This window comes from Nelumbo lutea, chromosome 5, assembly GCF_056320005.1.
Source record: "Nelumbo lutea isolate HS-2025 chromosome 5, American lotus-T2T, whole genome shotgun sequence".
NCBI classification, from domain to species: Eukaryota; Viridiplantae; Streptophyta; class Magnoliopsida; order Proteales; family Nelumbonaceae; genus Nelumbo; species Nelumbo lutea.
The window spans coordinates 35059011-35086885 of record NC_142688.1 but is presented as its reverse complement, the minus strand read 5'-3'; the positions used below and the strand labels follow the sequence as shown (position 1 = coordinate 35086885).

Here is a 27875-nt window from a genome sequence, read left to right as displayed (position 1 = left end):
TTCCTTGTTCAACTGGATGGAGCCAGAAGCCAAATGCCAACTGACTAGATAAAAATACCAAATATCGTTATGCTTATTTTAACCATTAGAAAGTTCAAAAGAGGGTTCAAATAATCAAGGTGTTCCACTTAGGAAGGGGGATTTGATGGAGACAAACAATTCCTTGCTTTCAAATAAGAATAAGGGCTCTTATCGTATGTGCGAAAGTCAAGTTAGATAGGCCAAAAATTGTCTAAGTTGAGAAGCCTCACAGCTAAGACTAAATGACCCAACCTTATCCAGTCAAGTTGAGGGAGCCTCTGAATATTTGATCAGTGCCATACATCTTCCTTAACAGTTTGATAGGAACCCCAATGAACAGGTCATCATCTCCCTCCATAACCATAAATATGTGATCAATAAAACCGGTTGAGTGTTGACTGATTGACTCAAGGAAAGAAAAGAATTTGAGTGGTTATCTCAGCCAGTAAAAATGAAGAAAACGGATTCAAGCCTAGGTCTTAGGTTGATTTTTTTTTTCCTTTTTTTTTACCACGCCCAGACTTTTCCAACTAAATTAGCCTGCACATTCCTATGTTGATGCTAATTACTCCCACCGATACATATTTCTATCCAAAGATACTATTAGGGTCCGTTTGGTTTGTAGTTGGAATTAGAATCGGAATGGTGGTCTATTCCCATGGTTTGTTTGATTTAGACAGAAATGAAAAATGAGAATTAGAATCAGTAGAAATGGGATTTCGTTCCCAAAGAAAGGTCTAAAAATGGCCATTCCCTTAAATGGGGGAAATGTCATTCTAATAAAAATGAAAATGAGAATCCGATTCTGCTCAACCAAACAGTTAGAATCCGAAAAACCCATTCCAATTCCAATTCCAGACCCCTATTCCTACGAACCAAATGGGGCCTTAATAAGTAGACCTCTTGTAGGATTACTAGTTATCCCTTCCACATATAATGTAAGACATGTGTGTAAATAGGGTGCAACTTGGATGGATTCAGGTTGGGCTTTTGTCAAATTTCAAAGGGGCCTAACCTAAAATGTTAACTCAGGCCAGCTCGAGTTATAGAGGGCCTAATCTTTTATTTTTGAAAGCATAAATACTATATCATACTCATTTATCATTTCTTTGTAAAGGGTAGTGATTTGGGCAAATATGTGTTTTGAGAGACAAAATAATCCCCGTGCATCAACTTTTATATCATAATAAACAATGATTTTTCTTGTCTTTAAACTTGGGATTGTGAGGTTCATCAATAATTGAATGTGCCCAAATCAATCCCCATGATAAAAAGTGAAACAAGAAGGGTTGAGACTTAAAATCTAAAGATGCCACAAAAGGGAGACGATTAAGCAATAACATTTAATCTGTTATTTACTTTGAGGGAGAAACTGTGAAACAAAATTAAGAGAATCATTATTATACTAGCAACTAAGATGGTAGGTGAGCAAAAAGATGGTGGTTTGTGCATGATTTATTAGAAAGAAACAAATATAGAAAAAAAAAATTAGTAATATTTCTGAATTATTTGGATGGGCAAATTTGTCCTTTACAAGAACAGGACAGAAATAATTGCCTGATGTTGCTTTTGGTATAAAAAATTTAGATGAAGCAACTTTGAATACCTTCAACAGTCAAATAACTTGACTTTTCCTCCACGTAAAAATTTGGAAAATTTTATCTAAAAAATAACAAAAATAATAATAATAATAATAATAATAATAATAATAAAGACGTACAGACATTCCAACGTATTGATTGTTTTATTTTTCTTTTTGGTAGAATACACAGCATTGAACCTTGACTTCCAAAATAGAGATAAACAAGGAGAAGCTTTTTCATGCCATAGTATCTTTAATTCCACAGCCCTCCCACCTAGGCTAGAAGAAAAGAGTTAATCTGTCACAACTCATTACTTGCTTTGTTCAGAAGGATAGTCAACTCTCTCTCTGTAATCAAATTTAACTAAGGCAAAATTATCCCTTTATATAGTACAAATTTATTATATATCATCAAATAAAATAATAATGGGCTTTAAAAATTATAAAAAAAATCATTTCTAACTCATTACACAATATATTTGTATATATAAATATTATTGTATAACGTGAAATATAAAATAATATATAAATAGTATATATAAAGTCATAGGTGATAGTGTGATGAGTTCCGACTATAATCTTTGTCATATATGCTAAGCCTGGCCAATGATCAAAAGAACGGTTTGTGATAAGGTTTTAAAAACTGAGAAATCTCATATTTGCACAAATCTATCTCTCTCATGCGAGACGGTGAGAAAGATCTGAGATGTGTGAAAGATATATATGCAAGATGATGAGAGAGATCTAAGATGTGTAAGACAGTGAGAGAGAGTGAGATTTGAGACCGAGAAATATTAGATCTACTTTCACCGCTAGTTTGCCACCATTGTCGCCGTTGTTGCTGCTGTAGTTTGCCATCACCATCGTTGTCGCCATCACTATTGCCGTTACAACCTACAAGCCTTCTTCTTCTTCTTCTTCTTCTTTCAACTGACATTTTTCTCAAATCTCTCTCATTCAAACCTTATTTTCTCTTATATAATATACATCTTACCCTAATATTCCAATCTAATGGGTTAGATGTTTGAACCGTTCAAACTGTTTGACCCAGATGATCAAACCGCCAACCCAAAAACTGGTGGCCAGAATGGTTCATTTTCGAATCAGTTTCTCATCTACGTCTGCTTTGCAATGAAAGGAGTCAAATAATATAGCAGAATATTTTAGTGCGAAATTGTTTTCTAACACCAAAGGAGCACGTACTATAGAGGGATTGACTTGGGCCGAGAGACACATGGCTGGTATGGGCTCCATAATTACTTCCCATGTGGGAGATCCTCAGACAGGTCCCACATCAGAAATCAACATGATGATCAGATATTCTTTTACTTGAAAAGCAGAGGTTTTAGACAAGGGTTGGCCCTAGGGGTGTCAATGGACCGGTTTTGGGTTGGACTCCGTCCAAATCAAAGTCCATTTAGACGGATTAGACGGACCAATAAGACATTGAATTTGGATGAACTGAACGAACCAATATGATATATTGGATTGGACCTGGTCCATCCATAATGAATTTATATTGGATTGAGCCAATATCTGGTCCATTGATAGAAGATAAGAACATAGGTATCAATGGACCAGGTTTGAGTTGAAACCAATCTAAATTAACAGGAATTTGAACAGATTGAACAGTCTTTGGATTGGTCCAAAATACTCATTGGACTGGATTGGACCAGGTTCATTTGTAATGGACTCACATTGGACTGGACTGGATTGGACCAAATCCAATCCAATTGACACCCCTAGTTGGCCCCAAATAATCTTCAAGCTGTATATCCAAGAAAGAGGGCCCAGACTGTGTAGCTAGCGATACGATGGATCTTGTATAAAATTAGGGAAAGGGGCCAGGCGTAAGGGTGTCAATGAACCTGTTTTGGACTGTATCCATCCAATCCAAAATCAATTTGGACGGATTGGACAGACCAACAAGATATATTGGATTGGACCAATTCAATCCAAAATATTTATTAGATTGGATTAGACCTAGTCCATCCATAATAAATTTATGTTGAATTTGATTGGATTAAACCAATATCTAGTCCATTAATATACGATAAGAATATAGATGTCAGTGAACTGGGTTTGAGTTGAAACCAATCTAAATTAAAACAAATTTGAACAGATTAGACGATCCACACATTAAATTGAACCAATCCAAAATATTCATTGGATTAGACGTGATCCATTTATAATAGATTCACATTGGACCGAATCAAATGGGGCAAAATCCGGTCCAATTGACACCCTATTAGGGAGGATTGACTGGGCTTACTGTGGGTACGGGTGAATAATACCCTAGGCCCAGCCCTGGCCCTACCCCAGTCCGGTTGGTGGAGGCTGAAATGATAAACACATGGACAGTGCTGCAAAGACCCGCTTCCATGTGTTCTATTAAAGATGTTTTGGTGTAATACTAGCTCCGGAGAACTTGTCAATCACCAACAATATCTATTTATCTATCCATCTATCAACGTGATTTTTTTGTTTCATATTTCTTCTCCCAATATTTTTTAAAATCCTTGCTATTCATGCATTATATGTAATTTTAATATTTTTTAATATTTTAGAATGGTATACATGCATACCTGTGAAAGTAACCAAAAGATATATATGAAAATGGAATTGGAATTGGCTAACTCAGTCTGGCTAGATTTCTTTTTTTCTCTCTTTCCCTCAAAGTTATGAACCTAAAAAAATACATCTTGTTTGTAGAATTAGTCTTCCTTATGCACAAAAAAAAAAGAAGTCTTGATTTTTTGCATTCATGAATGTTTCTTCTTATGTCAGCATATTCAAATAGACTTCATTAGAATTGTTCCAACCTTTCAGGTGGGAGTTTCCATTGAGCCGGTGTTAGACTTGACTGATGCACAAACATTTTAGAATAGCGTCAACTAATAACTTGATTAGGGTGAACATCAAATATTGGAAATTAAGTTTATAATGGTTCGGGTAAGGATGTAGTAGGCATGTTACGTAAGCACAATAAATGAGCACATAATAGTTGTGTGACACATGTCTCAATTAATGCATCTTTCATCCAAATGCTTTTGTTCTATTATGTAGAAATTATCTATTATTTTATTATTTTTGTCAAAATAATTAAAAAAAAAACTTATACATGTTGAGAATTGGGATTCATTTAGGTTTTCTTTTTTTATTGTTTTTTATTTTTAATTATTTTGACAAAAATAATAAAATAATAGACAATTTCTGTCTAACGGAATAAAAACGTTTGGATGAAAGACACATTAATCGGAACATGTGTCACACAGTTATTACATGCTCATTGTATCTACCTAATGTGCCTACTACATCCGGACCGGAATGGTTCGCATTAAATCAACCTTATTGACCTACTGCTTGTGATTGGTCGATAGAGAAACCCATTGGAATGTGATGGGACGAAAGTATTAATGCATTATAATTAATACAATACTCTAAAGTGAGGCTCATTCAAAGAATGTTTCAACAACTCCATTTTTTCTATTTAGAAATGAAGACCATATGTTTTTCTGATAAGTTATATTAAAAAAAATTGGAAACATATTTGCGATTCTTTGTCAAATAATATATATATCAGTTTAGTTTTATTTAATTACTTTTATATATTTAAAATAAGATAATGTCATAATTGTTATTTCCATCCAGTAGAAATTTAATTTCAGTTAAATTTCTGTCCCTTTTACATGAAAACAGAAGACAGTTTCAACCAATATTTTTTGTGGCACTTAAAATGAAGGAAAAGAAATGTTTTTTTTTCTTAAAAATTGTTATTTTGTGATGTTTGGTTGCACGTAGAATGACTTGAGAAAATAGCCAAGTATTAGTTGTAGTAAAATGAGTAAAGAACATTCCTTCTAATTTTTCATATATCTTTAATTAATTGAGATTGGTGGTGTAAATGTTTTATATGATGCAATGCATAAAAGGCCCTTTTGATTCACAGCCAGAATTAGAATTTTCTATTTTCATAAATTGTTTGATTCAGACAAGAATAAGAATGAGAATTGAAATCATCAGGAATGAAATGTCATTCCCAAGGGAAGCGTAGGAAACGACCATTCCTCAGAAATGGGAATCAGATTCGGATTCCAGACTCTTATTCCCGCAAACTAAGCAGGGCCTCAAAAGTAAGCAAAATGAATCTGTATCTATCCACGTAGCTTCCAACATTATCTACAGCTGCACATCTCAGATATGAGCGCTGCCTCAAAAGTAAACGCTAAACAGTATAAAACATGCTTGTTTGCGGTGCGAGGCTGTAGATGGATCATGTCGGAAAGCTGTGTCTCAATACCAGATAGGCTGTTGAGACAGTTTCTGGGTTGGGCATATTCTGGGCTGCTCACTTATTCACACTCATGCTTTAATATTTAATAAAAATAAATTAATATATAATTATTAATTTACCCCTTTTCATAATTTATACCATGCATTGGGTGGTACAAGCAAAACACCAGGAAAATTAGGGACACATTTTCTTTCCCTATTTATTGTTTTTCATGAAAATCATGGAACCAAAGTGAATTGAATTGGTTCTCTTAAACTAGCTAGCCGTGTATGACTATTATCCCTTCAAACTTCAATCTTTAATTCTGACTTCTGACCTTCTATTTCTAACAAAAGCCAAATCTTGTAATTCTCAAATTTCAAATTGTCTGATTTTGGGAAACCAACTTCTACTTCTTCCCACTAGTAATAAATGCATCGACTTGCTTTTTGCATCGGATAGAGGTGATTTTGTAATTTTACTATTTATAAGACGCTCAGTGCATGTTTGGTACAGGGAGTATTTATTAGTTGTCAACTAAGGTAGGGAGTATTTATTAGTTGATTACTGAAATCTCTTTACCACTAAAAATCAAAAGAATCTGATAATGACAACTTTTGAACCTTATTATCAATAAAAAAAAAAATGAATATAATTTTTAGATTAGACTAGGGCACAAATATTGTTCATCTCTTCCTTACTCAAGACCATCAAAAATCTTCCCACCTCCGATTTTTCTCTCTTTCTCTTTAAAGCCTGGAAATTGGGATTGGAAAAGGTCTATGAGTATGCTAAGTGGAGAAATTAAATACATATAATGAAATGCAATGGGTTTTGCTATTTTTGCTTGCACCAAGTCAGCAATTACAAGGGTGAACAAAAAAGTAGAGATCTGTGACCAATATTTATTAATATTGATAGAGATTTATTCGATAGTTTGAAGGAAAAAGGAGGAAGGAGATGAAAGTTTTTCTGCCCCTATTTGATATTTTTTAATAAAAGTTAGCATATTTTAATAATTATGTTAAAAGATTATTTTTATTGATATTAGGGCCCAAGATTCCCTTATCAGCTACAATCCTGGTACTAAAGTTGCCCTTATTAATCTCCACGTGTAATGTTCCAACAAGGATAAATGGTATCTTTTAGTTACTTAAATTTGTAATGGAGGCTTGATGGTGGTGTTCACACTGTATCATTTCTCTAGCCGTTGCCGAGTTAGTGGTATTTAGACCTGGCAATTGGGTTGGGTTGGTCAAGTTCGGATTGGGTCAAGACACTTTGGGTTGATTTCAGGTAGTCTTGAATTTCAGGTTAGGTTATCAAATGCTAGACCCTAATTAACCCTAAATGTTCAGGTTAGGGTTGACACATGGGTCAATTGGGATTGTCCTAAGAAAAATAACTAAAGTTAAAAAAAATAAAGAAAAAATACATGAAAATTTCCAAATTTAAAGGAATTAACCTTGAAATTCCAAATATAAAATAAAAAATAAAACTCAAAGATTTAATAATTCAAAGAGTAAAAACTAAATAGTAAAAATTAAAGAGTGCAAAGTTCTAACAATGCATAAATAGTTCGAATTAGACCTGACAATTGAGTTAGTGGGTTGACCCATGATCCAACCCAACCTAGTATTTTATAGGTTTGGTCAGGTCGGGTCATTCTCAAATTCAAGTAGCTAATAGGGGTGGATTCAAGCTGAGCCAAGCCGAATAGTACGAGGCTCAAGCTCGACTCAAGACTGTTCTACAAGGCTCAAGCCCAGTTCGAGCCAGAACCTTGAGCTCGAGGTCGATTTTGAGAAAAAAATATTTTATAAAAATAAAAATTATATATAAAAATAATTTTATTTGATATTTTTTAAAATAAGAATTATAGTAAATAATAATTAATAATTATAATGTTATTATTATATATATGAGACCCTAATCCCAAAGCCGGCTCACGAGCCTCACGAGTTGAGCTCTAGTAGGCTCGAGCTCGGCTCGTTTCATTATCGAGCCAGTGAATTGGGATCGATCTCAAGCTTGAGTTCGATTGAAACCAAGCCGAGCTAAGCTTGAGTAGCTCATGAAAAGCTCGGCTTGTTACCACCCCTAGTAGCTAAATATGAGACCCTAACCCTGCTTGTTCAGGTTGGGTTGGGTAGGGTCAACTTTTTGCTATGTCTAATGGTATTCAATCTTAACAACCTTTACTCTCAATCTAACACCATTATTCAACTTTGGGGTTTTTATTGGGTGCAAGTCAAGCGGGTTGGGTCGGGTTTTAATTCAACCCAAGCTCAACTCTAAGAATTGGGCTTAAAATCCGAGCTTGAGGTCAAGCCCAAACTATTTAGCTCAAGCCAACCTTCACAAATGTGGTGTACTTCGGTTGGGTTCGGGCTTAGGTCAAGCTTGGGCCAGTCAATTAACCCCTACTAAAAATTGATATACATTTGTGTATGTGCATGCATGTATGCATATATGTACAATATTAAAAAATATATATATGCATATATGCATGTATACATGCAAATATATACCTACATATACACCTATACATATATATAATCAGGCCAGACTCGGGCCAGATTCGGGCTTCCTAAGGGTTGAGCCCAAACGTAGCCCAAAAAACCACTACTTTAAGTATGCACCAGATGACCAAGCACTAGAAAATTAATAGGATAACTGTGACATAAAACACAAATGAATCTCTTAATTATTGCAAGGTCCTTGACCATTCATAGGCTATTTGTTCACGATAAGAAGAATCTTCAAGATAGGACAACTCTTAATTATTAATAATCTTGCATGCAAGAACCTCAAAAATTGCTCACGATAAGAGAAACATAAAGTGCTTCCACATTTGGAAAACCATTTCAAGCCATCCAATAGAAGGTACATACGAAGAAAGTGATGATGATCCATTGTATCTAAAAGTTTTCTGGGAAAAAAAGATTGCCATGAAGATAGCATCCCCACGTTTCTTCATTCAAAAGTTAATCAAAACTCAAAAGCATGTTCCATTTCAATAGATAATAGGGGACGTACCTTTTCTTCCAAATGGTATGTTCATCCTCAATGTCTCCACCCCTTAATTCCAAAAATACTTTTATCTTTTATCAAGAACAGAAGTTTTATGGAGAAAAAGAAAGGAATCGGAAGGCAACTTCTATCATTGAGAAAGAGCAGTACAAGTGCTGAAACCCAAATAAACTTTGATCTAGTGGAGGCAAATAAGAACTTAGCAACTTACATGCTTATTACAAGGTCCCCAATATCAACTACCTCTCCTAATTACAAAAGTTGTGTTCCTACAATGTCAACTCAGAGCTACAATACCTAAAATACTAAACCCAATGGGGATTCTGAATGCCTTGGTATTAAAAGCGCAATGTTATATTTGCTAACTCTAATTAATTAATAGCAATTCAGTTAATAATGATGGAATTATTGCTTTAGTCATGATTTTCAAACCATCGTTGGCTAGAACGGTCTAACCATTTGTCTTGAAAATCATCCAAACAATCCGTTCCGTTTCACCCCTGAATCACTCCTTTGCCAGAAATGATTGGCTTGATCAACAATCTATTAATTCAAGTGGCTTAACTGTTGATCCATTTGATTTGAACAACAGTGTTCGGTCTTTTTATTTATTTTTGTTTTAATCATTATTTTTTTTTCATCAAGCCATTCATTCAGACTGAACAATTGAACCACTGACCCAAAAACTGATGGCCAAAGCAGTTTCAAATTGGTTTTTGAACACTAGTTTTAATAATATTAAAAAACCAAAATGCAAAGGTAACGAACGACAGTTTTGGTGGAAACAATTAAAGAAATACCTAATTCAAAAGAATTTGCAAACCTAGATTCCTAAGAAATTATGTATTTCAAAAATTGGTTGATAGAGATCATTTGTCTGGGTATAATCCTCAAACATGATACAGATAAATTGGTAAATAGATAGAACTCAAGTTCATAGCATTTAATTCACTTTTTAAAGATCTTCATATGCAAGTCTCCTTCCTTCCATCTTTAATATTATTTTTTGCATTCCTTTTTTTATTTTGTTTCTGTTTTTCTTATTTCTGACGCTTTCCAATTAAATCACTCTTCCACAGTTAGGCTAAGAAAAGCTACCAACTGACAATCTTCTTTATAAACCTCCTTAAATGGAGATCCACTTCTTGTTTCAATTCCATTTCAAAAACGCTAGTCACGTTCCGAATATGAATCGCATAACCATTAAATAAAGGGAAATTTATGATAAAGGAAAGGCATGGTATCAGAATAGTTTTGATCAATCAAAACTCATCCATGAATTTTGATAAATAACACCTGATTAGCTTCTACGTTTATGATTGCAATTAATAGGTCAAAAATTTTTCAGATATCATATCTTTTCGATATCATAATTGAACCCACCATGGGCAAATCCCTTAAACCTGGCTTTAAACCTCCCCTCAACTTTGACCTACCCTTAAACCTCGCCTGGGTTTCTTGAAAAGGCCTTAAACTTCTCTTCAACTTTGACTGCCCTTAAACTTCCCCCAACTTTATGGGATAATGGGGTTTACAGACTCCTTCAATTACTTTCAAGTGGACAAGGCATTAAGGCTTTGTTTGGTTAGAAAGAAAAGGTAGGGAAATGAAGGGAAAGACAAGGAAACCTATACAAGGTTTGTAAAAGTTTCCCTATTTTTCCCTTCTTTTCCCTACTTTTTCCTTCAAACCAAGCATAGCCTAAATGTCTTTTTTTTTTTTTTAAGCATTAATTAAATGTCTATTACGCCTATATTAATCCCTCCTATCAAGTTAGTAGATTTTTCCTCGTTATAACTTTGCCCTTAAATTATTAACATGAGTAAATATGTTTTAATATTTCATTTTTGCGCATAAACAAACTTGCATAAAGAGAGGTTTAGAGAGAGAGATGGGGAAGAGGGAGGTGGTAGAAAGCTGCATGGATAATCTGATGATAGAGATGGTATCAGCGTACTGTAACCAATTCTATGCCACAAAGCCAGAGCTTGCCGCCCGGAGGATAGAGGCCATCGGGTATCATGTTGGTCACCAGCTCTCCGAGAGGTATACATTCTCCAAACCTTAAGCAGTTGTAGTGTTATAATTGCACAGTTCTCATACAATTAAGCTCCTGAAACGTATTTGATTTATTAAAAGATCTATGACGATTTGAGCTTTGTGTTGTCCAATTGTAGATTGGAGAATTTCGCCTGATTAGGATCCTAATTGAAATAAGAATTTCACTAGTTCATCATTAGTTGTTTCATATTGTTTGGGATTCAACTAATTAAGAGAAGGACAAGAAGGAAATTTAAATGACATTGCAAAACATATTATTTTAAAGAAATATGAGAAACAATTTTCTGAGGATGAAATGATACAAAGAAATAACCAAGGAAACAAGAAGTGAGGCACGATAAGAAAGTGGAGTGATGCCAACAACAAATCATTGACTCTTAATGGAATTTAGAAAGAACTCTTCTTTTTGACATGCGCCAATTTCTCTCATTCAATGGACCTATGAAGAAATTCTAGTCAGATTAATTGCAGGGATAAGAATGCTAGATTTGGAAGAGATCAATTCAGTCAGTGCAAGATCCATTCGAACACCATTAAAACAATCTTTACAGCCTTGCATTGGGGATGTCTCTATACTTCTGTGCTTTATTTCATGTGACATATTCCTAATGCAAGACTATAAGGTTGTTCGGGCCTTGCACTGACTGAATCTGATTTCGATTTGGAAGCTGAAATATTGTAGAGAATCGTGTTTGACAAATCCTGTAATATCGTGTGAATTCTAACAAGCATATTACCTATACAAATAAATCTTCATGTTCATTTTTTTTTTCTTCATTAAGAACCAAAACTCTCCATAGGACAATGAAGAGTTCATATAGTTTGCTAATTATTCTTTATGACAAAATGAGAAAAAATAAACAAGAAAAAAATGAAATCTCTAAACTGTTCATTGGTAGCTAATTAATCAAGAATCCATTGGTTTTCAGTGTCAAAATTTTGTATCCAAAAGAGATGTAGAGGAAAAGCTAGTTTATTCATTTCTGACAATAGTGTAAGGAACATGGACATGGCAAAGATGGTTGGATCTCTGAAGGTCAGAGGAAATAGCTGAGGAATAAAAGAAAGATCTTTATCCAATGTACATTGATCTATAAAAGACTTATGATATAGTTTCTAGAGTGACAATATGGTGGGTTTTGGAAAAGCAAAGGGTTCAAAATAGGTATGTAAACCTAATAATTAAGGATATGTATGAAGGGGAAAAATCAATGTTAGAACACCAATGAGAAAGACTTCAGATTTTATAGTTGCAATGAGTCTTTATTAAGGTCAGCACTTAGTCCTTATCTATTTGCATTGATCATAGATGAATCAACTAAACATATTTAGGAAGAAGTTCCATGGTGCATGTTATTTGTAGATGACATTGTTTTAACTAATGAAATTAATGAATGACTAAATGCAAAATTAAGCTTATGAAAAAATGTCTTAAAAAAAAGAGGTTTTAAAATAAGGAGGACTAAAGCAGAGTATTTGGCATGTAATATTAGTAATAAAAGGAGTGCAAATCAAGATACACTTAGGATTGGAAACCAAGAGATAACTCAATGTGGTCATTTCCAACACCTTGGTTCAATAATTAATAACAAGAGAGAGATTGAGGAGGATATCATCCAAAGAAATAGAGCAAGTTGGGCAAAATGGATGGGAATTTAGACTTTTGTATGGAGCAGAATGTTGGACAGCCAAGAAACAATATGTCTAGAAAATAAGTGTGGCAAAAATGCAAATGCTAAGATGGATGAGTGGGGATAGGATTAGGATTGAAGTCATCTATAGGTACCTAGGAGTAGGAGTAGCTCCAGTAGATGAAAAAAATGAGAGAGAGAGAGAGAGAGTTGATTGAGATGGTTTGATTATGTGCATAAAAGACCACCAACAACTCCAATTAGAAAAAGCACAATTTATTGCAAGTGAAGGGTTAGAAGAGCTAGTGGTAGACCAAAAGGGAATGAGTAGAAGTAGATAAGAAATGGTTTAAGCACTAATAATTTCACAATGGATATGGCTTTAAATAGAAGGAATTAACAAAACAAGAGTCATGTAGCCAACCCCATATAATTGGAATAAGGCATGGACAAACTTAGGCCAAGTTGCAATACATGTTATGTCAAATTCAGTTTTTGACTTAAATCTGTATCAGTACCCCACTTGATGACTAACTCTTTGGCATACATCTCGGCTTAGTTTCACATTACCCAAATGATTTTGTAAAGTTGAGACCATACAAAAATTGGTTTTGTAAACTTGATAATGGGCCACTTGTAGTCTTTACTTGTGATTACCACAAAGACTTATAAAGAGAGAAAAGATTAATACTTGTTTATTTTATCTCGTTATATGGTCATCTCTTAACCTGCCCTTGAATTCATTTCAGGTATACTATGGAGCATCCTCGATTCAGTGACCACCTTGAGGCAATCAAGTTTATCTGCAAGGATTTCTGGTCTGAGCTCTTCAAGAAACAAATTGACAACTTGAAGACCAACCATAGGGTATGTTCCAAGAAGCAAAAGTGTGAAGAAAGTAGGTCACCATTCTCTAATAATAACAAAAGCAAGTTCATCTTGCAGGGTACCTTTGTCTTGCAAGATAATCGGTTCCGTTGGCTTACACGCATGTCAATATCTCCAACAAACACAGATTTGTCTCAAGACTCTTCTATAACTACAATTGAGAACAAAGCATTGCAAGCCACCAGCATGTACCTCTACTTTCCCTGTGGAATTATAAGGGGAGCTCTTTCAAATTTAGGAATCGCTTGTGCAGTTTCTGCAGATATGTCTAATCATCCTGCATGTGAGTGATAAACATGACTGCTTTGTTAAGCTTCAGTAATGCAATCACAAAATTGACAAAAGAAAAAGAATACCATACTTGTTAATATCATCATGATCTACATGAAATCTAGGAAACTACAGACACAAATGGCCATAACTAAGAGGCCTAGCCCTATAATTTCTAGAATTGGATACTAGTAATTATCTGTGTAATGGACTTTGTTCTACATTTTGTATTAGGAATTGAGCTTATTAGAAAATTAAAGTCGTTTTAGTTAGGTTGTTGGCCTGATCTAGATTTCACCATTTGGGCTTTTATGGGTGGGTGAGGATGTTATCTCGTATAATTTACAGACCATGACAATTAGTGCCTCACCATTCCTTTGTTAACATTGCAATATTCATCACCCAAGCTTTATCCCAACCATATGGGTTTGGCTAACATGAATCATGTTTTGCCATTCTATTCTATTTAATGCCATTTGTTATTGCAATATCCCTTAGGAATCTAATTTTCTATCCTAATCATTTTCTGGCATTTATCTTACTAGATCTGTTGTTTACCGATTTGCTTCTATTTCTGGGTTTTGATCCTGGAGCAGTCATTTACTTCTTTTTCTAGGTTTTGATTCTAGATTTATCGTTTACCAATTTGCTTCTCCTTTTACATTTTCTTGAGTCTAATCTTCAAATACCTCATGATTGGCTTCTTTTGATGAATGTTCCTCTTTCCCCTACATCTAGAAGGCTAAAGGTTGTGCCTCTAGTTCCTCAAGGTTTAACAAGGCATAAGCCTCATAAAAAGTTTTAATTAACAAAGCTTATAAATAATTAATAAATAAACTTCTAATTCTTCATGAAATAGAGAGTGAACAATGGTGCTTATATTTAAAAACGAAGGTGATTGATATACAAAGTTACAATAATTATTATGAGATTAAACTTATATGAGCTTCACTACAAGACTTTGGGACAGACTAGAGAGTAATCAAGAGGAGGTTACTGCATGACACAATATATATATATATAGTTTTATAATGGGAGAATCAACAATGGAATTCATTGACCTAAAGTAAAGTTTAGGGAGAAGAAGAGAGGCCTTTATATGGTATTCATTGACCTAAAGTAATCATATAATATAGTTCCTAAAAAGATAATATGGTGGGTTTTATAAAAGAAAGGGGTACGAAATAGATATGTGACCTAATTAAGGGTATGCATGAAGGAGCAACAACCAATGTTAGAACACCTATCTAAGAGCACATGAAAGTTGCCATGGGACTCTGTCATGATTCAACACTTAGCCCTTATTTGTTTCCAATATTAAAGAGACATGGTGTATGCTGTTTAGTAATGACTTAATTTAATCAATGAATCTAGAGAGGGATTAAATGTAAATTTAGATTTGTGGACAATTCCTTAGAAACAAAGATTTTAATATGTAGGACCGAAATAGAATATATGCAATGTAAGTTTATTGATAATAAGAGAAGAAATCAGTGTGCACTTAGGATTGGAGGCCAAGATATATCTCAACATAACCTCTTCCATTACCTTAATTTCATAACAAGGGAGAGACTGGGGAGTTTGTCACCCATAGCTTTAGAGAAAGATGATAAAAATGGAAGGGTGCCATCTAGAGCCTTTATATTAAAGGAGAACACCCTTTAGGCTAAGGGGAAAAGACCCCCAATTGCTTATCATTATTATTGTTATTGTTATTGATAGTAAAGACAAAAATTTAGCTATGAAAAGACAACAACAAGAATGTATTGGTGAAACAATTCCAACAAGAAAAAAAAAATGTTTCTTTAAGTTTTAGAAACATTAGATATCATTAGGTCATTGTAAGGTAGTTCCTTTTGACTATTATTTGACTGAAAATATGCATTTTTGGATTCTTCTTCCCATTCGAATATATATTTGACATATTACTTTGTTTTAATTCATTGACAGGTTCATTTGTGGTTCGTGTAAAAGCCTGATATAAGTAATATTTTGTTAGAGAGAAGAAAAGCATAGAGAAATGATACCTTACTTTTTGGTTGTGGATTTAACTGATTTGGTTTAATTATCACCTTAATAAATTCAAAGTATTCCATCATGTTTTTTTTTCATTGCACCTCGAAATCTTTGTATATTTAGGGGGCATTCAATGGCATGTATTGGTTTTCTTCCAAAAATAAATCAAAATCATCTTGTTTGACAACAGATTGTTTCTTAAAACAAAAACATAAAAAATATATTCTTGGTTGTAGGTGTATTTTCTATTTTTAAATTTGAAACAAAAACATGTTCTTGAATCTAGTTTCAAATTCATGTTTTCATCTAATTATTCAACATCATATTCCATAAATTATATAATTCCCATACTAAAATATTTGTTTTTGTTTTAGAAACCAATCTTTTGTTGGTTTAAAAAACATATTATATCTTTCAAAATAAAACCAACTTGTTTTTCCCTTTTGAAAACAAAATTAGATTTCAAGAACATCTTATATTTTTTTGCTGGTGTGATGATTTAAAAAATAAATGAAAACAAAAACATTCATGTTGTAACCATGGACTCTAGGCTTGTGCTCCCTATAAGTGGTGCCATTAGCTATAAGAGCCACTAATGGGGCCTAGAAATAACACACCAGCATTGTGACATCATTAAACATAGTTGTAACCATGACAATTGTTGGGATTCACATGTGAGTAATGTATGAAATAAAGAGACACCCACATTGGAAAGCAATGAGAGGTGCAAGGGACTCATAGGAATTCAAATCAGCCCCCCACAAGATAATTTTCCATAATGCCCCATAGCACATCCCTACCGTGTATTGGAAACATCTCCCGATGATAAGTACCAGAAATGATGAGGCATCATCGGGAGATGTTCCCAATACACAATGGGGATGTGATGTGGGACATTGTAGGAAACTATCTTGTGGGGAGCTGATTTCAACTCCTCATATACAAGAGTGGCTCATAACCCAATAGTTTAGGCTTTTAGGTTGTAAATGGTGTCCATGAAAAGAGCCTATAGGCAATACTAGGAGTGTCAACAGGTTAGGTCTGGGCCGGGTCTAGGTAGAATTGCAACTGACCTTACAAGAAATACTAAGGACCTAAAACCAAACCAGACCCAATAGGCTTTGTAATTTTAGACCCAAAATCAAACCGTTCAATTTTCAGGACAAGTGGGTTTGACCAATGGATAGATAGAACCAGTTTCAAACTGATGATAATCAAGACAATATATTAAGAACCAAAATCGACCCAACTGGTCCGGGTCTGTCAGGTCGGACCTGACTCACTGACATCCTAGGCAATAGGAAATGCAGCACAGACTGTCAAAAGTGGACAGCCAAAGACCAAAGTTTTGTCCAAAATCGGCTTCAATGCACAGTATTCACACATCCTTTGCATCCTTGCATTGAGAATATCTCCCCATTACAAGTATGGAGATATTCCCAATGCGGGGTTGTAAAAAGCTGTAATCACTGAAGCCGATATCGTTTTCTCCATGGAAAAAGTGTTATTCTTACAAAACTAATGAATGGACCATATCCAACTTCATCCACTTAATCAACTATTTTCCGAGTCAATAGCATTGTAGCAAGTATTGAACTCTAGTTTTGAATTTTGAGAAGCAAACATAATCGATTTTGTTTAAGAAAATCAAAATTAAATTAAATTTTGGAGTAAATATCTTACGTGAATGGTTTTGTTTTCATTTTTGAATTTGCCAAATCAGCAAAAAAATAAAAATTTGTTCTTGAACTATAATTTTTTCCGTGGAACAAAAACAAGATGGTAATGATTTGAAACCATCAAATTGATGTAACCAAATGAAAATATGTTCTCTAAATCAAAAATTCAAAATTATTTTTGATTTTATTTTTAAAAACAAAAAACTCATACATAAAGGAGAATAAGTGAAACAATTTACATTAAAGAACACACCCTAACTTGGGAAAGCTGCGGCTGCCGCTGTTGTTGGTGGGTTTCCATCGACGTTAGCGCCTTTCACTGGGGAAAGCTGCCGCTATTATCGTTATTGAGAAGCTTGGAAGAGGAAGCCGTCAATGGAAACCCACCAAAGAAAAGCTCTCACTGGTTTACTATAATATAAAGTATAAACAATAGAACAGGGTCAGAATAGTCATTTCACGTTACTCACAATCGGACGGAGGCCCCCGCCCCCACCCCCACCCTCCCCGTGAGGAGCGAGAGACAAATTCAAAGCACCACCACGGAACCGGCCCACTCTCTCAAGTCTCTAGTCTCTACCAGTCCCAAAATTTAATGCCCCATTTCAACCCAATTTTGGGGCGGGTTTATTAACTTTATTTTAATCCCCAGTTTCCATTGACTTTGCGCGCTTAAATATTGATGTCAGCTCTTGAGTTTCTTGATTTGAGAGAGATGCTTTATTGCCTTTTACCACAACACCACCACCTTCCCTCATCGCCTGATCACTCCCTCTTTGATTTTCCGGTCATGGACTTCTCCGAACCCCCCACCGGCAAGCCCTCTCCCCGGAGGGAACTCCAGGGCCCCCGCCCAACCCCCCTCAAAGTCAGTAAAGACTCTTACAAGATCAAGAAGCCGCCGGTGCCGCCCCAGCCGTCTCACCCCCCGCAGCCGCCGGCCCAAAATCGCCCACCAGTTATAATTTACGCTGTCTCTCCCAAGGTAATTCACACGGATGCTAGCGAGTTCATGACATTAGTTCAACGCCTTACTGGCCCGTCTCCGACATCGTCTGATGCTGCCGACGCCGGTGACGCTGCCGGTGCTGGTGCTCCTTCGTCTGCTTTTGATACTACTTGTGCAATTTCTCCGGCAGCCCGGTTCGCGGCCATCGAGAAGACTAACACCTCTCCTGACAAGTCAAGAAGGGCGGTTGATTTGGACATGGCGCATGGAGTACAAATGGGTGCTAACGTGGAGAGAACGAGTTCAATTCCGGGGATATTGTCGCCTCTCCCGTCTTCCCTCCCACCCATCTCTCCAAATTTCTTCTCCCCACCGTCTGATCCGACTTCGCTCGGCTTCCTGCATGAACTCAGCCCCATCTTCCATGGTAACAAGAACTACATAGAAAGCCTCTTCATGTCCAGCCCCTCCGCCTTCTTATCACCTCCTAATATTTCTCCCACCCCATCACTTGATCTCTTCAATCCCTTCTCAGATTTTTAGCCATCTTTTCCAGCAGAAACACAGAAAAACAGGTTTAAGAAGAAGGGGAAAGAGATATCTGATTTGGTTGACAGGAGGGAGAAGAATCTTCTTCCAATGGTGGGGCAATCGGTAATTCATGGGACAGAGGTCACAGAACTTGGGACTTGAGAGGTATTTTTGGTTTTCTTTTTTCCTTCTTAGTGGTACAGTTGATAAGTCTTTAATAGGCTTTTAACCATGTGGGCCATGTGTCGATAATCCAACCCGCATGTCCTTCAGATCTTATCTTCTTTTTTTTATCTGATAACATTTTTTGTCAACACATGTGGCTTGTAATTTGTAACAATAACCGTTCAATTATTATTTATTATTATTCTTTTGTATTATCCTTCTTCCCTTAGCTAGGGCTTCTCTACACTTGCCTTTTTTACATGGTTGTTGATTAATGTGGGGGGTGTTTGGCATGTATGCCATTGTTCCATATATCAGCATTAGGTTGGAATAATCGGTGTTTCAGAAAATGGTAATATATTTAGAACCGCTTTTCATAAAAAATAATGTTACAAATTACGTCTTGAGAATCGAGAAGGCATAGTCTGGAAAAACGCCGAATTTGATGTTTTTTTTTTGCTCCTTACAAATAGAAAGTATTATTGTTGCTCTAAGAGTAACAATGTTTCCAAATAAAAATAAACACCATTTTATCAAAAAAACAGTACTTCTAACGTACACATTGCTGTATATGCTGCACCAATGCCAAACATATAGTAACTGTTCTAAGACCCTGGCACGAGCCGGATGGATGGTTGAATCGGGTTGAACCCAAGACTGATCCAAACTGCACAATAAAGTGGGTGGGCCCGGTTTGAGATTAAATAATAAATTGTTTAATCATAAGCCACCCACTGTTGAACAGACCTATTATTGACTGGTCTAACTGACCAGCAGGTTGGATTGAAGTCAGTCCAAGGTCTTCTTACAGGCCTGGTCGGTCAGTAAAACGTTCCAGTCCGTGTTGTACTCAGGCATTGTGATTTCACCTTGATTTGCTCAAATAACCTTTTCGAAACAAGGGAAAGCCACACTCTGATAAGGCTCATTTGCATAGAGATTTGGAGCCACCAAGTCAATTAACCAAGTCATTATTTATTTCTTTTGATGGCGAAACGTATATGGCGGTGGCTTTGATGGACCACGTTCAATGAACAATACGAAATAAAGAAGATTAGAATTAAATATTAGTTTAAGTTGATGAGAACAAAGGCCACAAATATAGTTAGATGGATGGATTAAAGTTAGTTTCTGACTAGTAACAATCTGACCATTTTGGATTGAACAAATATATCTTAGTCTCATCTATCAAAAAAAAACATCTTAGTCTTGGATGAACAAGGGTGTTTTTCTACCACAAAGTTGGGTAATTACGTGCAAGTAAATGTTTGAAGTTCAATAAATGGGTCAGCCTCACTGCCTCAGAGGTAATACCATTCTCTTTTGGCGGCCCATGTAGGCAGCAGAAACATGCATTCCCACTTCTCAGAAGGGATGTGAAGGGCTTACGTGGCAAATCTAGTCAAGTAGGGCTGACATAGCAAATCCCACTCTGACTGATGACCATATTGACTACTCATATGTATAGAGCTGTCCAATATCAACTCCATGACCAGTCATGTATTGTACTTTTCCGGCTTTCCTCGTTCATAGTAAACCAGAGTTTTTCTTGATTTCACTTTTAATTAATCTCTTGAAATTCTTTCAAGTATACAAGAGTGGTGTCAGTCATTTATAATGCAGTGAATCAAAGGTATGGAAAAAGTCGTTTATCATAAATTAGGCCCACCCTGTCATAACCATGTCCAAAATTTTTCAGAATTCCATTGATTTTCAAAATCGGACAGGAATGAACGATCGAACCAGAAAAATCAGATTTTCCTCTAAAATCAGATTAAATCCGTTTTCCCCAAAAATCAGATTTTCCTCCAAACCGTTGATTTTGGTCAATGAACTGCTGAACTGAGCGATTAACCATTTGAACAATTTTAACTATTTTTTATTTTTTTATTTTTTTGTCAAAACTGGCCAAGCATTTGTTTTAAACGATCAGACCATTCAACCCGATAATCAAACCCGTGACCGGTACAGTCACCGAGTCAATTTTAAAAACTATACTTTCAACTGCACACTAACAATTCAAAATTTTAAACACCTCGACCTATAACACCCATACCGGCCAATAAATTAGCATCAATTTCGAGATGACACCTACCCCAACTGTAGGTAGATCCACGACTTCTGTAGGTGGACTGCACAGTACAAACCCCAATAGTTAAAAAGCTTGGAATTCCTGTGGTTATTCGCCGGCCCTGTGAAAACTATTTCATAAATCAATTTCAAAAGAAACAAAGTTGACAGTTGTTTGTTTGCATTGTCAGGTCCAAACCCGATAGTTCCCTTTAGTTTTTTTTTTTTCTTTCTATTGGCCAATGGCTATCGAGTATCCAGTGGATGATAACTACTACATGCAATTCTAAATTAGTGTTGGTTGTAGAGTCTCGCCTAGTCAAAGATTCCACCAAGTCCTCCAGCATCTAATTCTAGTATTATACAAAAGATATTTACAGTGTGGTTCTTCATAAACCATCACCCACTGCAGCACTGCTGAATGAATCAAATCAGAAGCCTGAAATCAACTTCTCCAAGCTTAAAAAACTATAATGTTTCTTGTCAGATTCCCTCAATCTGGCACTCTACAGATGCTTTGAGCCGTTCAGTTTAGACATCAAAGCCTATTAGGAGCTCCCAGAAAATTCCTAACCTCACAATAGAAACAATCACCTTCCAAAGGTGCCAACCCTCTTGGCTTTTTACATCTTTGCTGCAGTTGAATTCCATGATCCACCGATCAAAGTGCCAACTCTTTCTCCCCTAATTGCCTTCGAAATATTGCCAGGCTTTGTTAAATTGAAGACAACAACTGCATCATGAAAAAAGAACCTTGGTGTAATCAGGGCATCAATGCTTTGCTTCTGAAAATAAACCAATTTAAACACACTGCCATACCAGGGATATTGTTTTCTTGACACAAAGTTATGGCTGTCATGTCCATTACTGATAGATCCCTTGATGTCACATCATGGTAACTTAAAGAATCAAGGAGGTGAGCATTTGGGTTAAACCTAGGGTCATCATCATAGACGCCATCAACGTTTGTAGCCTTGAGTACAATTTCTGCATTTACTACATCAACAATACAAGTCAATATTTTGTAAGCAAGGTACATGGTGTTCTAAGATCCTCTATTTCAAAGAGAAATATATTTACATATGGTACTAAATATCTGATCAATTACATCTTTTAGAGGGATTTAAGCTAGGGCACTGCCCAGCCAGGTTCAGATGACCAGCCATTACGGTGCCATTACCTGCAAATTTAAAATGGTGAGCATCTAAAGATCTCATTATCTTGTACGGAACATAATAAAGGTTTAACATCAATCGAGGGCAACATCCCAGAAGTCCATCTTTGGATGAATAGGATAGTCTACGTCCATAAGGGGGAAAGGGATATTCTAAGTTAGGCACACAGATTGGATAGTTGGAACCTACTCCATAATTGACTTTAAAATACTAAATTAGTAATCTAGTTCCACCAATATAAAAATATTTGACTTACTTTCTGCACAGCGAAGGGCTGCAGCAGTATCTGTTGTGAAGAAGGGGTTCCCAGTTCCTGCCGCAAAGATAACTACCCTTCCCTTCTCCAAGTGTCTTATAGCCCTTCTCCGAATGTAGGGCTCTGCCACTTCAGACATCCGGAATGCTGTCTGAACTCGTGTTGCGATTCCGATACTTTCCATCGTAGCTTGCAGAAATATTGCATTCATTACAGTTGCTAGCATCCTAAACAATTGGAAAATCCAGTTAAAGCAGTTGGAAGGAAGTTAACTGCAAGCATTTAATTACTGAGACTGTGCTTCAGTGGTAATTATGCCCCGGCCCTGGGCCCCAAAAAGAACCAGAAAGAAGAAACAAAGAAGAAATAAACAAATAAACAAATAAAGGTGCCAAGGAACCTATTCTTCCAAGTTCACAATGTTTCAGTCCAAGTTAATTATCTTTAGAAAAGATTAGGTTGTTCATTTATACAAGTCCCAGCAGAGTTGCGGATTCGAGTCCCGCTACCTGTTACCATCTACCTTGAGAGTAATTAGTTTGTCACTGTGTTGTGTAAAATAACAAAAATATATAGGTAAGGCCAGCCAAGTAGGAAAATAGAATTGCTTGAGGTCATTGCACTGATGTGGGCCAGCCCATCTTGAAGTCCCATGGTCTGCAGCCCATCATGCACCTGAGATGGCCTATAAGCCTATAAGCCTATCCCCAGTCATGTCAATCCATTAGCCTAGATGTGATATTTCATCATTATTTTTGAAGAGGTCGCATATGTTGGGAAGTTACTTTAATAGGGGGCAATCATAGAAATGAGGAAACCGTGATGCTAATACACTTATTTAAGATTTTATTTTAAATTTGATTAAATTTCCTTTCTTGAGAAAGTTAGCTACACATCCTAGTTTAGTTTTAGAGAGCATCCTAGTTGTTTTAAGAACAAGTCTTTTTTTCAGGATAAGTAAAAGGTTAGTTTAGGAAATCTTGTTTGTAAGTTCCATAAATAAGACTTTGGATCTACTAAAAACAGGTTAAGGTACCCAATCATGAACAAACACATTGACAATATACTGTTACATTTACCAGCAACTGTCATGCTTATTCATGATTGGGTTACGTAGCCCATCGTACACATCCTGTGCATAAGGAGTTCAAAGGCGTAAGTAAAAATGAGTTACACATCATTGAACGGTATTCTTTTTGTTGATATTGTAAATGAGTAAATAATGGCTACAGTCTTCACATTCAGCATACCTTTTGCACAGGTGTAAAGGCCTGCATAATTCTCTCTTGTATTTAGCTTGAGGGAACCTTCCCCTCTTAAATAATATAATACAATACTTTAATTTTTCAAAAAAAAAATATATTATCCGTATCTTGTTCTTGTTTTGCAGAGAAGTTCAAGGATATAGAAGCCAATATGACCAATCAAGATCAGAACCTTGATTATTCAACCACCTTAAACAATCAGCAAATATCCATTTCTTGTTCCAATTGCCCTCATTTTTCTTTTATTTTATCAAATCTTCTTATTAAATCCCAATATCCCAAATTTTTTTTAAGAAATAATGAAATATCCCACATTCTTTTTCTACAAGTGCAAGAATGTAGGTTTGAACTGAGAGTAGACACTTCATGCACAAAATACTAGACATTAGGTTCCCAGTCCACTCCACCCTCCCAAAACACATTGGGTAATGCCCTTTCTCTATCCCACATCCTTTTTTTTTGGTAGTTTTCTTAACTTAAAAAGCCACTAACCTAAAGGAATTCCAGAATGACAAGTTATTAATTCCAATTTTCCCATAGGTTTCATAATACCTAGAAATGCTGAGATCCCATTATCCCATTCCCACTAATTTTCTTGTCACTGTATACTGAAATATCCCTGTAAGCCCATTGACTCTGCCAAGCTGGTAGACAGATGATGACTGTATTCAGGCTCTGAAAGTTTTGAGGAGAATAGCAGTGGAGCGAGTTTCACGGTGGAAAAAGAAAATGAGGGAATTGGTGAATTTGTGTGTGTGTGTGTGTGTGTGTGTGTGTGTGTGTGTGAGTGTATGTGTGAGAGAGAGAGACATCGGGTCCAAGGGTGACAGAGGAAATCTGGGGCCCAGGGAGAAGAAGAGAGAGTTCAGGTCCAAGGGTAAGAGAGAAAATCTGGGGCCCCAATCAGAAATGGGTACCCTATCTATATTTTTTTCCTTTTCCTAAAGGACCTTTTTCTAGAATCTTCTTGCCATGTCAGCAAGTGGTGGCCAGTTATTTGCCAGTTGTTGGTCACTGCCCATTCTGCCTTTCAACTTGTCTTGAATTGCCTTGTAAACCAGGTTAGCCATTGGTTTAAGATGGGTTGACCCAGGTTCATGGTCTTTTATAAATCTATACTTTTACAATCTCTTTATGTTAGTAAGATAAAAACAATTTTCAGTATATCTCTTATGAAATATTTCATACTTTAGAGAAAATCTGTGAGGCACACAGCACCATCCTACACCATGTATTCACCATACCATAGCTATTAAAGTTCAGAATAGATGAAGAAAGATAACTTGATTTAGATTTAGGATTCAAACTACAAGTCTTGGAGTAATAATGTAATATCAATCAAAAATAAATAAGAAAAAGAGGGGCATCAGTATGTCTGTTCCCCAGCTGAGATGCAGATAATTACAACAGAATTGAAAAACAAATAGCTCGTCAAATAAACAAATAAATAGGTCTTCAATAAATCAAGAACAATGATGCCTATAACAATTATCATCTGAGATAATGCATCAAAAAAGATAGCAAGAGTTTTTTACCCAATATAATCAGCAGATGAACGGTCAAGACTGCTACTTCCTGCCCATGAAGATCCACGGAAGATATTTCCCCCACCGACTACTATTGCAACCTAAACATTCAGTAAAAGAAACTAACTCAGACCTCATGCATCTCAAGATGAGGCAGGCAAACATATCAGTTTACAACCATCCAAAGAAACGTGTCATTTTAGTTCCTAGATTCAACCCAATCCTACCACCAAGAAACTGAATCAAACATGAATTAAAAATCACTGAGTTGAATGGCAAAAAATGCAAACCAGATAGAGCTAAAAGACAACCAGAACATTTACCTCAATGCCAAGCCGAGTTACAGATGCAACCTCCCTTGCAATGGCCATTGTAATCTGCAAAAGTGCAAATAGCTGCAATGCTTAATAGATAATCAAGGGACGCAAACAACAGAAATTATACTGAGTCACCCATTATCCACCTTTGGATCAATATTTTGTGTGCGGTCTCCTGCCAGTGCTTCTCCACTTACTTTAAGCAAAACCCTTTGCCATTTATATGGCCTTGACTTTCCAGCTTCATCCATTGATAATCCGAATGGTGTTGTAGTTGACATCCGAGGTTGTCTGTTTGCATTGAAGATATTAACAAGTAGACAAGCAAGCACATGATGCTCTAAGGGGTACAAATTTGTTATGTCTTACCTCCTAAGTCAATTGAGATGGAAAATTAGCAAATAAAATCTGAAAGCAAAAAGTTTAAAATTTCAAACATCAAAGATATGAGCTTAAATTAATGAATTCTAGAATGAGCTAGCTAATCAATTGTCTATAATGCTAACCAAAGCACTTGCTCAATTTTCTGGGAGGGTCATTCTAAAAACTTAAATTTTGTATCAACTATGGTACAATCACTGATCTGTATTTCAAATGGCCAATCCATCTTAATCTACTTTCTCTTTTTCAGTCACTAATTTGAATTACCCTCAGTTCCTTGGAATACCATACATTTATCATTAGTATTAGCATGCATTCATCACAACATTCTCATACCCTCTGCACTGATTTTAGGAATGTTTTATTTCTTGGTTGCCAAAATAAAATGTACCCATTTCAAAAGCTCTAGTTAGCACCACTTAGCTCAAGAATGGAAGAAAGGGTTGTTATGTCTTTTCAACTTCAACAAAAAACTTTTGCAATAATTTAGTGCAGAGTCAAGGATGAACCAGTAAAAAAGATTAACAAGATACATCTAAGCTTCATCAACAATTGATGATGGTAGTTTATTTACAGTATCAAATATTCATCCTACATCGAAAGCCAAGTGGTAAATAAGCTATTGATACTACTCACTAATCTGGGAGCACTTTCATACCTTAATTTCTTTTATATGCTCTTTCCATATCACTTCAGTCAACCTGCCCCAATTTCAACCCAAGCTCACATAATTGTAACTGTCTTAAAGAATAAATATCTAGCATTCTATCCATCAGGAGATGTAAATAGGTTCCTTATCATTCAGAAACTTTATCAATTGCCTGTGCTGAATGCCGATCACTTGTAGAAGAACAGTTAAACATAAACTGATGCGCTAACATAAAAAATGCACTCTATCTTTTCGTGTTTTTCTCCCACTCGGTAATTCTTATAGCAGAGCAAAAATGACAATGTGTCTAAATCTACCAATACAGGCATATGCATTGTTTTACCTTGAATAACCAATTCACAAAACACAAACATTTCTAAATATAATATCCAATTGCGATTTCCTAACTTCCTTCCTAAACATTCTAAACATCCAAGTCCAAGACGAACAATTGGTCTCATGGCTTACAAACTAGGCAAGTAGGTAATCGTTCATCAAACTCCGTTCACCCAAAAGAAAAACAAAATTAAAACACAAAATTACTTGCAAGAAGCATACCTGAGATTCGATAAATAAACAGAAAGAACAACTTGCAAGAGGCATACCTGATTTTCATAGAATCCGAGAGTGGACCCATTTCAGAAGAACAGTTAAGAACTATCCTCCCAGGTGTGCTTTGACAACCCATCATGGGACGACTTTTGAGTTTAACAGGAAACAGAAGTGAAGATGAATATGAAGATTGAGACAAAAGGGCGTTAAGAGACATGGTGGGAAGAAAAGTAGGTGATATAGCCATTACAGCAAAGCGATAATCACAAGAAAGCGAAGAAACATCAGAAAGGTGTTACCCAAACAGGCCTTCCCTGTTGAATTCGTCGTCGTCGGTAGAGGATTCGCCGGTTGTTTCAGGAGATATTTTCCCCTCAGTCCGTCACTCGGCGCTCACTGTGTTGTTTCACGAGATATTTTTCCCTCGCTTTTGGATTGCACTTTGGACCGGGGAATGGGGATAACGTTTCCTTTTTCCTTCGAAAGGAGCACAATTGCACAAAGATGTTACTATCACAGTTGCTTTTGTACACCAGGGAAGAAGGTCTGCTTATATAAACACGACCGATCAGCCATCAGATTAGA

At 35.9% G+C, this 27875-nt stretch overlaps 3 protein-coding genes across 6 annotated transcripts; 2 read left to right on the top strand and 1 right to left on the bottom strand.

Moving 5' to 3' along the window:
* The first annotated feature begins 10435 nt into the window (after window positions 1-10435).
* Window positions 10436-15962, top strand: LOC148851654 (uncharacterized). The gene is made up of 4 exons (XM_088946330.1): window positions 10436-10955; window positions 13351-13468; window positions 13547-13772; window positions 15710-15962. Exons 1-4 carry the CDS (start codon window positions 10801-10803, stop codon window positions 15736-15738), a joined length of 528 nt encoding a protein of 175 aa, XP_088802456.1. The 5' UTR covers window positions 10436-10800; the 3' UTR covers window positions 15739-15962.
* A 2006-nt stretch (window positions 15963-17968) lies between these two features.
* On the top strand, window positions 17969-19314 carry LOC148851653 (protein MKS1-like). Its single transcript, XM_088943404.1, has one exon. The coding sequence runs from the start codon at window positions 18137-18139 to the stop codon at window positions 18944-18946; it is 810 nt and encodes a 269-aa protein (XP_088799530.1). The 5' UTR covers window positions 17969-18136; the 3' UTR covers window positions 18947-19314.
* A 2029-nt stretch (window positions 19315-21343) lies between these two features.
* On the bottom strand, window positions 21344-27816 carry LOC148851652 (Amino acid kinase family protein). 4 transcript variants are annotated; one of them, XM_088947450.1, is made up of 9 exons: window positions 27344-27466; window positions 26078-26116; window positions 25855-25999; window positions 25715-25768; window positions 25401-25492; window positions 22601-22827; window positions 22278-22349; window positions 21989-22165; window positions 21344-21902 (listed from the first exon to the last, which is right to left on the bottom strand). In XM_088947450.1, exons 3-9 carry the CDS (start codon window positions 25987-25989, stop codon window positions 21793-21795), a joined length of 867 nt encoding a protein of 288 aa, XP_088803576.1. In that variant the 5' UTR covers window positions 25990-25999; window positions 26078-26116; window positions 27344-27466; the 3' UTR covers window positions 21344-21792. The 4 variants fall into 4 exon arrangements, with proteins under 4 accessions (XP_088803576.1, XP_088803573.1, XP_088803574.1 ...); XM_088947447.1 differs by lacking the exon at window positions 26078-26116 and having other exon boundaries at window positions 27344-27790; XM_088947448.1 differs by lacking the exons at window positions 22278-22349; window positions 26078-26116 and having other exon boundaries at window positions 27344-27816.
* Window positions 27817-27875: the final 59 nt, after the last annotated feature.

What these genes read in the sequence shown, in the direction of transcription:
- LOC148851654 (XM_088946330.1), top strand. Translation starts at nt 10,801, where the DNA reads ATGGGGAAGAGGGAGGTGGTAGAAAGCTGCATGGATAATCTGATGATA. An exon ending in GGTCACCAGCTCTCCGAGAG is followed by an intron (nt 10,956 to 13,350) that starts GTATACATTCTC and finishes AATTCATTTCAG; the next exon opens with GTATACTATGGAGCATCCTC. An exon ending in TATGTCTAATCATCCTGCAT is followed by an intron (nt 13,773 to 15,709) that starts GTGAGTGATAAA and finishes ATTCATTGACAG; the next exon opens with GTTCATTTGTGGTTCGTGTA.
- LOC148851653 (XM_088943404.1), top strand. Translation starts at nt 18,137, where the DNA reads ATGTCAGCTCTTGAGTTTCTTGATTTGAGAGAGATGCTTTATTGCCTT.
- LOC148851652 (XM_088947447.1), bottom strand. Translation starts at nt 27,537, where the DNA reads ATGGCTATATCACCTACTTTTCTTCCCACCATGTCTCTTAACGCCCTT. An exon ending in TCATCTGCTGATTATATTGG is followed by an intron (nt 22,828 to 25,400) that starts GTAAAAAACTCT and finishes CCAATTGTTTAG; the next exon opens with GATGCTAGCAACTGTAATGA. An exon ending in CTTAAATCCCTCTAAAAGAT is followed by an intron (nt 22,166 to 22,277) that starts GTAATTGATCAG and finishes TTGTTGATGTAG; the next exon opens with TAAATGCAGAAATTGTACTC.